This window comes from Aquarana catesbeiana, linkage group LG03 (assembly GCF_042186555.1).
Source record: "Aquarana catesbeiana isolate 2022-GZ linkage group LG03, ASM4218655v1, whole genome shotgun sequence".
In the NCBI taxonomy this organism is placed as follows: domain Eukaryota; kingdom Metazoa; phylum Chordata; class Amphibia; order Anura; family Ranidae; genus Aquarana; species Aquarana catesbeiana.
In genome coordinates this window covers 364,958,014-364,974,361 of record NC_133326.1, presented here as the reverse complement: position 1 = coordinate 364,974,361, position 16,348 = coordinate 364,958,014, and the positions used below count along the sequence as shown (strand labels likewise).

Genomic DNA, 16,348 nt, shown 5'->3' with positions numbered 1-16,348 from the left:
AGCGGAACTCCGACAGGTCCGTCCCTGCACGTAGGCTCCCCAACACATGCTTTTACATTTATATATGTGGGGGGGGGGGGGGGGGGGGGGGATTGTGCTTGGGTGTAATTTTTTTTTTGTTTTGTTATTTTATTCCTCTTTTTTTTCTTTTTTTTTACAATCTAGAAGACAAAAAGTCCCGTATACGATGATTTTTTGGTCTTTAATGAGACAACCAATAAAAAACCCTGCATGTCTCCCCTGTGCTCCACTGAATGTAATGCACTGCAGGTGCATTACATTCTTTCCTGGTCAGTGGGGGCCATGGGAGAAGTGACATCATACACGGGATACAGAGTGGTCGGTGGGGTGGGGTTGGCGCCTGTGCAAGGTGTGTGGAAGCATTTTGGTGGCAGCCCAGGTGCCAGGATGCAATTTCTTGTCGCCATGGCGACCTGGCACCTGATATTTGTGGAGCCCTGCTCTACATCCTACTTATGATGCTGAAGTGAATTTTTTTTTTTACAGAGTTTTGCGTCTGCTATTTAGGGATTGATGGGAGAGATATGACATTGGACAGGTTCCATTAAAGAGCTTACGACCACCTCTATGCACTTAGATAGAATAGCAAGGGTAAATTCAAATTCAACTAGTTTAAATACCTTAATTTAATTTAAGTCTCTTGTAATCAACTGTAAGGCCCTGTTCACATTAGGAGATTTTGAAATGCAGGCAGAATCGCAGCAAATTGCGTCAAAATGAGCAACGAATGTTTGAGTGCTGTTGTTCCTAATGGCACCCAAAAAGCTGTGTAATTCTGCCGCGATTGTCATGCGTCTGTCATGTGTCAATATGTGCATTTAAATATTGTGCTAAACGTGTCGCCCAAAAAGGAGCCTGAGCTTCTTTTGGGTGACAGACTCACATAGGGCAGTCTATTTTAGTGAATGGACTGCCCTGTGTGCAACACACGGAAAGACGTGTAAATTGTGCTTTCAGATACGCAAGGGGGGAATTATTATTCCTGCAACGCAATATCTAAACAGGTCCTAAAACAGCCCTTAGGCTTGGAAAGAGGGTCATCACTAAAGTCTAAGGCTGGGTTTACACCTATGCGAATTGGATGCGGGTTTCCCTTGCATCCAATTCACATAGCAGGAGATTTTGACCGACTCTGTATGGAGCCGGTTCACACATCTCCACAGCAGATTTAGTGCGTTTTGCAAGAAAAACGTGTGGCTTTTTTGGTCCGTTTCAGGTCCGAATTCAGCCCAAATTTGGGCTGAAATCGGGCTTGAAATGGTGAACCAGGACGCACCGGACCCCTGCTGTGTGAGAGATGCAGCTCATATGTAAACCCAGCCTAATAAGGTTTTCGTGTACATTTCATGACCACATTCTGACAGAAAGCGAGAAGAGTTAACTCCTCCGTTTCAGGCGGTGGGCAGGGAAGAGACGTAGCAGTGAAAAGTCAGTTCACCAGGCTAGCTGGGCTGTGTATCTCATGGCTGGATGAATAGACATACAAATCCTTTGGCAGGTAAGACTGCTACCTGGAGCTAAGCTTTAGGCGTCATGCACACTGGGCATTTGGCCATCTCTCCTAGATGCCTTTTTCTCCTGGCAGCAGAGATTTAACAGAAATAAAACACTTGATGCTTGTTAACTTGTGCAACGCATTTACAGTGCATCTGGAAATTATTCACAGAGCTTCACTTTTTCCACATTCCACATTTTCCACATTTTGTTAAGTTACAGCCTTATTCTAAAATTAGTCAAATTCATTTTTCTCCTCAAATTCTACAAACAATACCCCATAATGACAACGTGAAAGAAGTTTGTTTGAAATATTTGCATATTTATTAAAAAGAAGAAAAAAATCACATGTACATAATTATTCACAGCCTTTGCCATGACACTCTCAAAATTGAGCTCAGGTGAATCCTGTGTCCACTGATCATCCTTTAGATGTTTCTACAATTTGATTGGAGTCCACGTGTGGTAAATTCAGTTGATTGGACATGATTTGGAAAGGCACACACCTGTCTATATGAAATCCCACAGTTAACAGTGCATGTCAGAGCACAAACCAAGCCATTAAATCCAAGAAAATTGTCTGTAGACCTCTGAGACGGGATTGTATTGAGACACAGATCTGGGGAAGGGTACAGAAATATTTCTGCAGCATTGAAGGTTCCAATGAGTACAGTGGCCTCCATCATCTGTAAATGGAAGAAGTTTGGAACCACCAGGACTCTTTCTAGAGCAGGCCTCCCGGCTAATCTGAGCGATCAGAGAAGGACCTTAGTCAGGGAGGTCACCAAGAACCCTTTGGTCACTCTGGTATTTCTCTGTGGAGAGAGGAGAACCTTCCAGAAAAAAAACAATCTCTGCAGCACTCCACCAATCAGGCCTGTATGGGAGAGTGGACAGACGGAAATCACTCTTAAGTAAAAGGCACATGACAGCCCGCCTGGAGTTTGCTAATAGGCACCTGAAGGATTCTCAGACCATGAGAAACAAAATTCTCTGGTCTAATGAAACAAAGGTGGAACTCTTTGGCCTGAATGACAAGCGTCATGTCTGGAGGAAACCAGGCACCGCCATCACCTGGCCAATACCATCAGTACAGTGAAGCATGGTGGTGGCAGCATTATGCTGTGGGGATGTATTTCAGCAGCAGGAACTGGGATACTAGTCAGGATCGAGGGAAAGATGACTGAAGCAATGTACATGGACATAAAACCTGCTCCAGAACGCTCTGGACCTCAGACTGGGGCGAAGGTTTATATTCCAACAGGACAACGACCCTAAGCACACAGCCAAGATAAAGAAGTGGCTATGGGACAACTCTGTGAATGTCCTTGAGTGGCCCAGCCAGTGCCCAGACTTGAACCTGATCGAACATCTCTAGAGAGATCTGAAAATGGCTGAAAACGATGCTCCCCATCCGATCTGATGGAGCTTGAGAGGTCCTGCAAAGAAGAATGGGAGAAACTTCCCAAAAATATGTGTGCTAAGCTTGCATCAAAAAGACTTCAGGCTGTAATTGGTACCAAAGGTGCTTCAACAAAGTATAGAGCAAAGGCTGTGAATACCTATGTACATGTGATTGATTTTTTTTTTAATCTGCAAAGATTTCAAACTTCTTTCACATTGTCATTATGGGGTATTGTTTAAAGAATTTTGAGGAAAATAATGGAACAAGGCTGTAACATAACAAAATGTGGAAAAAGTGAAGCGCTGTGAATACTTTCTGGATGCACTGTAGGTGCATCAAGCTCTTGGAAACTAATTTCTTTGGCCAGAATAATAATTTATTCTGGCCAATGAAATAAATTAACGCTCAAGTGCTAAACAGTTTACAAACGCTTAAATTCATGAAGTGCTTTTACTGCCCAAGCAATTCTGCTCCTAGACGCGGTGGGCGTTTTAGGGATAAAACATTTTTTTTATTTATTTTTTATCAATCAGATTCTTTATTCAAGATAACAAAGTCAGATACAATCCAGTAGTATCATTCCGAACAACATAAGATATAAAGGGAAAACATATTCCACAGCATTGTTTCACCATACATTATTGTAAAAAGAAGCCAGAAGTGTCAAGTAGTACTGCACCAATGAGATCATAATTATTACAGATACATCCTCATTTGGGTGGACACTGGTCAGAACAGTCAGGTCAGACCCAAATGGCCGCTATCTAGGTATGATCAAAACCATATGGGAGTCACGTTGGGCGCCCGAGGCACTGCAGTAACCGCATTTGAATGAGCTTGTGTGGACTGAGGCCAGGAGTGTCCAGCCATTTTTCAAATTTGCCCAGGCATCCCTTGTGCTGGTAGACATGCCTTTCAATTATAAGGGTATTTCCCATATGTGTAACCCATAGCTTGTGTGAAGGGGGCTCATGTGACTTCCAAAGTAAAAGAAGCGTTTTCCGGGCCTGGAAAAGAGCTTGATTAAACGCAACCCACGTAGGTTCCTCCAGGACAATATCACTCAAGATGCCTAACCAGCAATATTTAGGTTTAAGGGTTGAGTTTGGAATACCCCATTAAGGTTACCCATGACTGCTGTCCAGTAGTGGTAGAGCTTGGGACACCTCCAAACGAGGTGTATAAGGTCACCCCTGTCTCGTTAGCACCTGTAGCATAGAGGATCTGCAAGTAAGATTTCTGTGCAGCCTGGTAGGAGTATAATGGGATCTCAGTAATATATATATATATATATATATATATATATATATATATATATATATATATATATATATATATATATATATATATATATATATATATATATATTTGGGATCATTTTTGTGAATAAATTGGGGAGCTAGTAGCCACGGCCTTCAGTGCATCCTTACACTGGTCACCAGAGATCTGACCAAGGTCCCCCTCCCACCCTGCACAGGCCCTGAAAGGGTAGCCATCCAAATAGTTACTCGGTAGCATACTATAGCATTGGGATATAAGGCTTTTGGCATGCGCAACTGAAGAAATAAAGTGGGAAAATTGGGGTTGGCGTTAAGGTCCACACCGTGTCCGCTCTCTGGGCCCAAACTGCGTGATGCAATTGTAAGCAGTAAAACTGCATATACGAGGGAAGAGAAAACCTCTCCTGGAGAACTGAAAAGGGGAACAGGGTCCCATCCCGGAAAATTTTTGTCAAAAGGGTCATCCCAAATGCCTTCCATCTGTTACCCTGGGTCAGCTTGCCCAATTCCTCATAAGAACCGTTACCCCAAATTGGGCTGTATGCAGTGAACCCCTCTACCCGGTGTAACTGCTTCGATTTCCACCAAAATTTATGGAGGAGATTCTATGTGGGTTTTTTTTAGTTTGTCTGCCGTTGCCACAATGCTAAAGCATGATTTTTCTTTCTCGAACATCACGGGACACAGAGCCACAGTAATTACTGATGGGTTATATAGGGTATCACTAGTGATTGGACACTGGCACACCCTATCAGGAAGTTCAACCCCCTATATAATCCCTCCCCCTTGCAGGGATACCTCAGTTTTTACGCCAGTGTCTTAGGTGATGGACGTGTAAAGATGTCCTGTGCTGAGCTCCAAAGGGAATATCCTAAGATCCTATACTGGGGCAAGCCAGGCGAACCGGATCCATTCAAAGTGTCTTTTCATGGCCGAATTGAATGGTACCTGGGCCTCGTGTCCGAAGAAACGAGGTTTTACCCGTAATGCTTCTCTTTTTAGAGAGCTGGACCCCGCAGATCAGAAAATGGCTTTAAACTTCCTAATTTCTGGCGAGGTGCTTTACGGTCCCAGAACTGTTGGATCCCCCTACTGATGGGGGCCCCAGTCTCTGACGGTTTTTTCAAACGGAGCCCACCGTGAGAGGTGAAGATTGGGTCTGTGTAAACAGCACCCTGCGGCTGGATAAGGTAAGAGGAGATTCCACAGAATTTTTGAGTTCTAGTGGCTTTTCTCCTTTAAGGTAAATGCATGCTATGCCTATTGTGACCACCGGGGGCTGCCAAGAGCACAAACCTACACATGCTGACTGACTGTCTCAGGTGTTCAGTGCTGATTATGTCCCAGCATCTCAAAGCAGGCTGCAAGCAGGTAAGGTGGAAAGGGGGATTTCTCATGTTTGAATGTTCCCCCCAGGCTAGAGAGGGGCCACAGGGGTCTAGAAAGTGGTTATACCACCCGGGCTCTGCGGCCTAATGGCCACCATCTCTGAAGATAGCCGTTCAGGCATATCTTGTTACCAGTCTCCCCCCCCCCCCCCATCCCCAGCCTTTTCTCCAGAAGCATGACAGGAGAGTCGGCAGGGCGGGAAGCGCTCGTTTTTTTCAAAACTCGATGGGGGGGTTGGCGGTAGAGGAGGGGGCGGGACGTCAGCACAGAGTGTTTAGACTCCCACTCAGGCCAGCTGCAGGCTATTAAAGGCACTCTGTACAGGTGCACTCAGCCTTCTGAGAGACACAGAGCTGACGGTCGCATGTAAGGTGGGACACAGGCTTTCTCCTAGGCAGCATTTACTGAAGTAACACCAGACTGAGCATTGGGTAGCAAGGCTTTTAGCCAGACTACATCGCTCAGCGGGCAGTGTTCATTTGTATACCTCACACCTTGTTGTTTTGCACTATGGGTAGAAGAGGTTCAAGCACCCCAGGAACCAGAGACACTAGGGGATCTCGTTCAGGTTCTGAGGGCCCCCTGTCGGCAGCATCCTCCCCCCCTAAAGATGGGCCAGGGACGGCTAGCCAGGGAGAGCCATCGGGGTCAGGGGCTACACCTGCTTCTGGCACTTCAGCCCCTGTATATATTACACAAGAGGTTTTTTCCTCAACCATTAATGGTCTAGAGGAAAGATTAATGGCCGTGATTACGTCTTCACTCAGTGGAAGAAAACGCACTAGGCTTTCCTCTGTTCCCCAAGACCCTCAGACAGAGGAGCTCTGGGATAAAGGAGATGAATCCCTTTCAGAGGATTGGGATGGGATGGATGATTCCTCTTCGGAGGATTCAGGTGGAGAGGGACCCTCTGCGACTTCCCAAGAGGAGAAAGTCTTAGTGCAGATCCTCACTGGATTGGTCCGCTCCACATTTAAGTTGCCCATACCTGAAACTGCTAAAGAATCCTCTTCTGCTTTGGGGGTCACTGAAACCTTTCCAAGCAGCACATGCTTTTCCTGTTCATACTTTACTTGAAAAGCTTATTTATTCTGAGTGGGATCACCCAGACAAACGTTTTTTTCCGCCGGGAAAGTTTTCAACACTTTATCCGATGGAAGAAAAGTTTATTAAAATGTGGGGAATACCGGCTATTGATGCCGCCATTTCCTCCGTAAATAATAGCCTGACTTGTCCTGTAGACAATGCTCAGATGCTCAAGGATCCTGTAGATAAAAGGATGGAATCCCTATTGAAGGATGTTTTCTCCTTAGCAGGATCAGTGGCCCAACCTGCAGTAGCAGCGATTGGAGTCTGTCAATACTTAAGAGACCATGTTAAGCAGGTCATCAAAGTATTACCTGAACAGCAGGCCCAGGGTTTGCTAACCTTCCAGCGGCCTTATGCTTTGTGGTTGACGCCATTAGAGATTCTATCGTGCAAACCTCCCGTCTTTCACTGGGGTTGGTGCATATACGTAGAATCCTATGGTTGAAAAATTGGTCAGCCGAAGCACCATGTAAGAAGCTACTGGCTGGGTTTCCATTTCGTGGTGCAAGGTTGTTTGGAGAGGACTTGGATAACTATATCAAGAGAATCTCTTGTGGGAAAAGCACTCTCTTACCTGTCAAGAAGAAGAGTAAGCGTCCCTCTTTCAAACGGACTCTTTCCCCAGCGCCGGGGGCTTCAGCCTCCAGGCAGTCTCGACGGCCGCCTCCATCGGGGTCCAGAGACAAGAGTCAACCCCAGGGACAAAAGAAGTCCTGGGGAAAGAAGCCTACTAGGCAAAACACTAAGACCTCTGCATGAGGGGGCGCCCCCGGTCACTCGAGTGGGGGGAAGACTGCGACAGTTCTCAGAGCTCTGGCACGAGGACTTCCAGGACAGATGGGTAGTCTCCACGGTAACCTTAGGGTACAAGCTGGAGTTTCAGGAATTCCCTTCTCCTCGGTTCCTCAGATCAAATGTTCCCAGAGACCCAGAGAAGAAGCAGTCGCTCCTTCTAGCGTTAGAGCGACTTTTGTCGCAGGAGGTCATTATGATAGTTCCCGCAAAGGACCAGGGATTGGGCTTCTATTCCAACCTTTTTACGGTCCAAAAGCCAAATGGGGATGTCAGGCCCATTTTGGACTTAAGGGATCTGAACCGATTCCTAAGGATTCAATCCTTCCGCATGGAATCAATTCGAACAGTAGTTCCCACCCTGCAGGGAGGAGAATTTCTGGCATCAATAGACATCAGAGATGCATATCTGCATGTGCCCATTTTTCCTGCTCATCAGAAGTTTCTGCGCTTCGAGGTAGGAGGGCGCCATTTCCAGTTTGTGGCTCTGCCTTTTGGGATAGCCACTGCACCTCGAGTGTTCACAAGGATCTTGGCTCCTCCTCTGGCCAGATTAAGGGCTCAGGGTATAGCTGTCATAGCATACCTAGACGACCTGCTCTTGATAGACCGGTCGGTAGCCTCTTTGAATGGAAACTTGAGGACCACGGTCAGGTATCTAGAACACCTGGGTTGGATCCTCAACTTAGAAAAGTCTTTCCTAAAACCAGTAAGAAGACTGGAGTATTTAGCTCTGATTATAGATACAAGCCAGGAGAAAATATTTCTACCCCAGGGAAAGATCACTGCTTTGAGAGAGCTGATTCTGACAGTAAGGACCAAGAAGGGTCCCTCAGTCCGCCTTTGTATGAGGCTACTAGGGAAGATGGTGTCTTCATTCGAAGCAGTTCCCTATGCTCAGTTTCACTCAAGAATGCTGCAACACAGTATTCTGTCGACCTGGAACAAGAAGGTTCAGGCATTAGACTTTCCGATGCACCTGTCGCATGCGGTGTGTCAGAGCCTCAATTGGTGGCTCATACCCGAAAACCTGCAGAAGGGGAAATCCTTTCTACCGGTTACCTGGATGGTGGTAACAACAGATGCCAGTCTGTCAGGTTGGGGAGCAGTTCTGGAACAGGCTGCGGTCCAAGGGGTATGGTCCAAGACAGAGAGGACCTTACCCATCAACATTCTGGAGATCCGGGCGATACATCTAGCTCTAAAAGCCTGGACTATCAGGCTACAGGGTTGTCCGGTCAGGATCCAGTCCGACAATGCCACAGCAGTGGCTTATGTCAATCATCAGGGAGGCACCCGGAGCCGAGCTGCTCCAAAAGAGGTGAACCAGATCTTAGTCTGGGCAGAGATGCATGTGCCATGCATATCGGCAGTTTTCATCCCGGGAATAGAGAATTGGCAGGCGGACTATCTAAGTCGCCAGCAGTTACTTCCAGGGGAATGGTCTCTGCATCCCAACGTCTTTTGGGCCATATGCCAAAGATGGGGGGTTCCAGATGTAGATCTCTTTGCATCCCGATTCAACAAAAAGATAGACAGATTTGTGGCAAGGACAAAAGATCCTCTTGCATGCGGGACGGATGCGTTGGTGATTCCGTGGCATCGGTTCTCACTGATTTACGCATTCCCGCCTATTCTGCTACTACCACGACTCCTTCGCAGGATCAGGCAGGAAAGGAAGTCGGTACTTCTGGTGGCCCCCGCTTGGCCCAGAAGGACTTGGTATGCAGAAATAGTAAGAATGACGGTGGGTTCCCCGTGGACCCTACCGGTACGCCCAGACCTGTTATCTCAGGGTCCAGTGTTCCATCCTGCCTTACAAACGCTAAATTTGACGGTTTGGCTATTGAGACCCACGTTCTGAAGAGTCATGGGCTCTCAGGTCCTGTCATATCTACCTTGATTAATGCAAGGAAGCCAGCTTCCAGGATGATTTATCATAGAGTCTGGAAGGCTTATATAACCTGGTGTGAATCCAGAGGTTGGCATCCCAGGAAATATGTCATAGGTAGAATCCTTGATTTTCTACAGATGGGATTAGAGATGAAGCTGGCCTTGAGTACCATCAAGGGCCAGGTTTCTGCTTTATCAGTATTATTTCAGCGGCCACTTGCTTCGCATTCTTTGGTCCGAAACTTTATGCAGGGGGTGATGCGTCTTAATCCTCCGGTTAAAGCGCCCCTAAACCCCTGGGACTTGAATTTGGTCCTGGCTGTGTTACAGAAACAGCCTTTTGAACCAATAAGTCAGATTCCTTTGGTCTTGTTGACAAGGAAATTAATTTTTCTGGTGGCCATCTCTTCTGCTAGAAGAGTATCAGAATTAGCAGCTCTTTCCTGTAAGGAGCCTTTTTTGATTATACACAAGGATAGAGTGGTACTACGCCCTCATCCTAGTTTTTTACCGAAGGTGGTTTCTGATTTTCATTTAAACCAAGACATTGTTCTACCTTCCTTTTTTCCAGATCCCTGTTCTCCGGAAGAGAGATCTCTACATTCGTTGGATGTAGTAAGAGCAGTTAAGGCCTATCTAGGGGCAACTACTCAGATCCGCAAGACGGATGTTTTGTTTGTGCTGCCAGAGGGCCCCAATAGAGGACAGGCAGCGTCAAAAGCTACCATTTCTAAATGGATTCGACAGTTGATCATTCAAGCTTACGGTTTGAAACAGAAGATCCCTCTGTTTCAGATCAGGGCACATTCCACAAGGGCTATTGGTGCTTCTTGGGCAGTGCATCACCGGGCCTCTATGGCTCAAATCTGCAACCTGGTCTTCAGTTCATACATTCACCAGATTCTATCAGGTGGATGTGAGAAGACATGAGGATATCGCCTTTGGGCGTAGTGTGCTGCAGGCAGCGGTACAGGGTCCTCAGGTCTGATTGCACCCTACTTGGTCGTGGTTCCCCCCCCTCAGGTAGCATTGCTCTGGGACATCCCATCAGTAATTACTGTGGCTCTGTGTCCCGTGATGTTCGAGAAAGAAAATAGGATTTTTTAAAACAGCTTACCTGTAAAATCCTTTTCTTTCGAAGGACATCACGGGACACAGAGGTCCCGCCCCTCTTCTAATACACTATATTTTTTGGCTACAAAACTGAGGTATCCCTGCAAGGGGGAGGGATTATATAGGGGGTTGAACTTCCTGATAGGGTGTGCCAGTGTCCAATCACCAGTGATACCTATATAACCCATCAGTAATTACTGTGGCTCTGTGTCCTGTGATGTCCTTCGAAAGAAAAGGATTTTACAGGTAAGCTGTTTTAAAAAATCCTATTTTTTCCTTTTCAAGTTGATCACTTGATAAAAGTACACCCAGTTTCTTTCTATGAGAAACCCAAGAAGTCTTTTAACCTTTTGGGTTATACTGCCACCTAAGGGAAGATTGGAGTCTGTCAAACAAAGAACTGTAAGCCAGTCCACTCCTACTACCAGCATGCCTCAGTGTTTTGCTGATGTCCTAGGCAGATGGACTTCTCTTTTTCAGCTCGTCTGGTAAAAGACTAATTTTATTATCTTAATCCTATAGTACAGAACACAGCCTTAGCAAGCCCTCTTGAGCCTAGCTTTGTGTGTCCAGAAGATACAGAACAGGGCTAGGCCCCACTCCCTTGTCGCTACATCTGATCGACAGCAGCGGAAGGCAATGGCTCCTGCATCTTGGACAGTGAGGAGTGAGAGCCTTGGCCCTCGTGCACATTGCTGGATTGAGATCTGGCTCAGGTATGTATTTAGGGACACTGCACAGGGAGCTGCATGCAGAAGGTTTCTTTTAACGTACTGCATGAAATAGCCAGGCTTCTTCTCCATCCCTAGTGGATCTACCTGCTCGCTGTAAAAAAGGAGGCAAACGAAAAGGACCCAGAGATGGTGCTAGAAGAGGCCACAGAAGATTTCTCACCCCCAGACTCATACTCCAGATACTAGAACTTTACGCACAATGCTTGCCAATGTATATATGCTCACCTCTTTAAATTAAAAAAAAAACAAAAACTTTGGCATAGCTGTTTTTGATTCTCCCCTGGGAATCATGACCAATCTACAGTGGGGAAAATAATTATTTGATCCCCTGCAGATTTTGTAAGTTTGCCCACTTAAAAATAAATGGAGGGTCTATAACTTTTATCATAGGTATATTTTAAATGATAGAAACAGAATATCAGCCAAAAATCCAGAAAAAAACACATAAAACAAATGCTATAAATGAAGTTGTAGTTCAGTGAGTAAAATAAATATTTGGTCCCCAAGCAAAACATGACTTAGTACAGGGGTCAGCAACCTTTTTCCACTTTAGTGCCCTTCAATGTATGTGAATGCATGAAAGGCTGCATTCACCTGCTAATAGATGATGATAATAATCCTAACATAGTAATAATAACAATACAGGTTTAACTCACTTTATGGTATTTCACTAATACAAATCCAGTTCCCCCTGAGGGAGCATATGGCTGGGGTTTCAGATTTTAGTGCCCCCTCCCCATCCTGGCACCCATAGTGGCCCCCATTGTGTACTCTGCACCCCACAGACACACAATCGCACACTGTGCAGGTAGAACTCTCCTACCTTACACAGGTGTAGAGCAGAGCGGCTGGTACCACAGGCTGAATGGAAGCGGGAAATGCTGAAGTTAACTTTTTACATTAACTGGCTGGTGATTGGTTGCTGTGATCACCCGGCAACCAATCACCTGCTGTTTAATGTAAAAAGTTCACTTCAGCAGTTCCCGTCCCCATCCAGCCCTGTGATATCAGCCAATCACTGCTGTGCTATTAATAGGACAGCGGCAAACATGTACGCGGGCCGGGTGCCCGTGAATTAATCACGGGCACTGATGGGCCTGACCATTAACGGTGGCGGGCCGAGTGTGGCCCGCCGACCCCTGACTTAGTACTTTGAGGAGACACCCTTGTTGGCAAGCACAGAGGTAAGACGTTTCTTGTAGTTGGTTACCAGGTTTGCACACATCTCAGGAGAGATTTTGGTCTACTTTTTTGTACAGATCTTCTCTAAATCCTTAAGATTTCTTGGCTGTCACTTGGCAACTCGAAGTTTCAGCTCCCTCCATAAATTTTCTATAGTATTAAGGTCTGGAGACTGACTAGGCCTCTCCATGACCTTAATGTGTTTCTTCTTGAGCCACTCCTTGGTGGTACCTTTTGGATCATTATGCTGGAAGACCCATCCACAACCCAGCTTCAGTGTTCTGGCTGAGGGAAGAAAGTTCTCATCCAAGATTTTACAATACATGGCCCAGTCCATTGGCCCTTTTTTTCAGAAGTGTTTTTGCTCCATGCAAACTACTTTTTGATTTGCGTGTATGGGGCATGGAACTTGCCCTTGGAAGTTGAGCAGGGGCTGTCAGTCCATAGGAGGATATCCTTCAAATTTTTCGTCACTCTGCTTCTAGGAGTGCGAGTTCAAATTTAGTGTTTCCCAGTTTAACAAAAATAATTTGGCAGTAAACAGGAATGAATGAAGAATGCAGTTCAGTTACATAGTATTGCCGAAGGGGGTTGGAAGATAATTTAATGGCAGAGTGTCCCTCTTATTTCTAAAAGATTGGCAATTTAATTTTTACATAAGCTATACATTCATAGTAGACACTTGAACACATAAACTTAACATGGTGTGTATGAATTGAACCTATTTGCAACTTTTATATATTTTATTTTTAGGAAGCATTAAAACTACAACAGGATATGAGGAAGAACAAACAAGAAATGTTAGAAAAGCAAATAGAATATCAGAAGGTATGTACATCTGGTTTTGGACCCATCAAGAGCAATTTCTACTTCGGTTATTACATTATTATAAAATTTGTTCTATGGCATAGCCTGTTTATAAAGGTGTTTAGGCTTTTAGGATTTCATGTTCACACTTTCATTGTGGGTTTTAGTCCCAGGACCATGTAGCACTCAAGAATAGTGCTAGAAAGGTGGTCTTTTCTGAAATGAAATCATTTATCCCTAAACACACAGACACACCTTAACCGCTTCTGGACTAGCCGCCACAGTTTCACTGCGGCAGGCTGGCTACCCTGTGTGAAATCACGCTACTGTACGTGATCTCACAGGGTCCGGATAGCAGGCGCGCGCCCGCTGCACAGCGGTGGTGCCGATGCTCGTGGCCGGTTGCGATGACTGCTGGCCACGAGCAATCATGACCAGGAGACACAGAACAGGAACGAGTGTGTGTAAACACACACTTCCCTGTTCTGTTCTGAGACTTCTGTTCTGACTATTAGCTAGGAACCACGATCTGTCACTTCCTGTAGTTAGTCCCTCCCCCTTCAGTTAAAATCACCTCCCAGGCAACACAGTTAACCCCTTCATCGCCCCCTAGTGTTAACCCCTTCACTGCCAGTGACATTTTTACAGTAATCAATGCATTTTTAATCGCACTGTATTAATGCCAATGGTTCCAAAAATTTGTCTAAATTGTCCGATGTGTCCGCCATAATGTCGCAGTCCTGTTAAAAATCGCAGATCGACGCTATTACTAGTAAAAAAAAAAAAAATAAATAAAAATGCTATAAATCCCCTATCTTGTAGACGCTATAACTTTTGCGCAAACCAATCAATATACGCTTATTGCAAAATTATGTAGAAAAATATGTAGAATAATACATATCGGCCTAAACAGAGGAAAACAATAGTTTTTTTATATATTTGTGGGGAATATTTTTTAGAGCACACAGTAAAAAATAATGCGTTTTTTTTCAAAATTGTCGCTATTTTTTTGTTTATAGCACAAAAAATAAAAACCGCAAAGGCGATCAAATACCACCAAAAGAAAGCTCTATTATTTGGGGAAAAAAGGACGTCACTTTTAATAGTAAATAGAAGCGTTTCCCAATGCCATTCCTGACCCAGCCCTCCCAGTGTTTTTTTTCTCGCTTACCTCATTCACATGATATTTAGAATCTTGTCAGTCTTGTATCTTTGAAGGGATTTTTAGATTACATCACTTCCTGTTGCTTGTATCAGCATTCACTACCTGTTCGGTCATCTCCCAGAAGCCATCACTTCCTTGTTGCATCACAGAAGAGGGCGTGATAGGGTGTGTTCACCACACTGGACCACACTTCCCTCATTACAATACCACCTTCCACCCGCTTCCTATACAATCTGATTGTAGAATGTCCTTTAGAGCACACATCAGCTATGTAGTACAAGGGCCTGTCTGATTTGCTACAAATTGAATGAATTGTTTAGGTGTGTTCTCTATTCCATAGTTCTGGTAAATCTACAGAGATTGTATAATCAGATTTCATAGTGTATGGCATCTTTATACAAGTACATAGGGGGAGTGGACGGAAACACTCAGTCATGAAGCTGATTCAGTCATGAAGCTGATTCATTCACATCTCCACCTAACAAAAAACTCACATTCCCGCATGCGCTTGTTTTGTGTGTTTTGGAGTGTTTTTCACTCGTTACGCATAGGGCAGCCCATTCACTTGAATAGACTGCCCTACGCGCAGCAATCGCCCCAGAGGAGCTCCAGAACTATTTTTGCAGCGGCACATGGTGAGTTACTGCAGTTTTCAGTGTGTTTGTTGCACTTGGGGATCCTCATTGTTCTTCTGTAAATGCACCAATTTCACTTTTAGGCCTCATTCACATCTAGAGTAGTGGGAGCGCATGTTTTTTGGCTTGTTATTCCAGTGATACACATAGGGCAGCCAGTCTGTTTCAATGGGCTGTGCACCACCTGGCAAAGTAGCTCATAGGACATTTTTGTAAATTTGTTACTGCATTTGTCACCTGTTTTTCATGTGGCAAGTGTGCTGTTAACAATTAATGACACTAAAAACGCAACTAGGTAATTTTATGTGTATAAATGTGGCCATACACTATACAATCTGATTACAATCTCCTCTAGATTTACCAGAACTATATAATAGGAGGAGATCCCATCAATCCAAACACTCTGTATCCAATCAGGCAGGCACTTGCACTACATCAGGGATGTCCCGTGGGCTGCATGTGGCCCAGGGAATTGAGCATGCACCCTGAGCCTGTCCAAAGGGATGCTGGGGAAGTCAGGCAAATTCACACATGGAGGAATACCAGGGGTGCTGTGAAAACTTAGTTGATGTGTGAAGGTGTGCTAATGAGGACAGCTGGTAAACTCTTCCTGGGTCATACTGGCTGGTCCGTCCTGTGTGTCTGTCCTCTGTCTACCAGGAAGTTTCTGAAGTGATCTGCAAACTACAGCCATGGATGGAGGTGAGGCCTGGTCTTCAAAACCAAAGATCATTTGTATTTTTGTGTAACAGAGGTACCGTACTGGTATATTAATACATAAGGGAGCTGGATTTTAGAAGGGAAAAAAAGGTGAACTTGGCCTTTAAAAAACATCTTTAGAACACCTTTTTTGAACAGTTCATGTCTAACTGTTGCTAAGAAATGTATGTGGAGATAGGGTCCTTGAAAACTTCTGCTACTTTGTTATAAATAATACCTTTTTATGTTTTCAGATGTTGATATCAAAACTAGAGAAAAACAAGACCATGAAGGCAGAAGAGAGGACAGAAATCATGAAAACACTAAAGGTACTCGACGAGAAGATCTCTCAGGTGAAAGATGAATTGAAGACGCTAGCTGCTCCATCAAAAGTGAAATCTAAGACTGAGGTATGTTTAGCAAATCTTAACCACTTCCCTACCACTGTATTGTTAAACTTCCACCTCCCCAGCATTTTTTTTTATTTTATTTTTTATTTGTGGAGTGCAGTTTATATATGGCACTGCAGAAATATAGCATGGGCAGCCAGTGCACCCATTACATGTCTGACTGAGATTAGACATAAGGCACAGAGTCATTCGGAGTGGCTCTGTGTCTTGTGATGGCCAATCACAATGATCACAAACGTA

The 16,348-nt window shown here is 44.8% G+C and overlaps 1 protein-coding gene across 1 annotated transcript in view; it reads left to right on the top strand.

The window, feature by feature from the left end:
• The window catches only part of RBM27 (RNA binding motif protein 27), a 219,080-nt gene that overhangs the window by 133,216 nt on the left and 69,516 nt on the right, over positions 1–16,348 (top strand). Inside the window, exons 15-16 of the mRNA XM_073620625.1 lie at positions 13,146–13,220; positions 15,953–16,108. Of these exons, the coding sequence (XP_073476726.1) occupies positions 13,146–13,220; positions 15,953–16,108 (231 nt within the window). The remainder of the gene's footprint in view (positions 1–13,145; positions 13,221–15,952; positions 16,109–16,348) is intronic.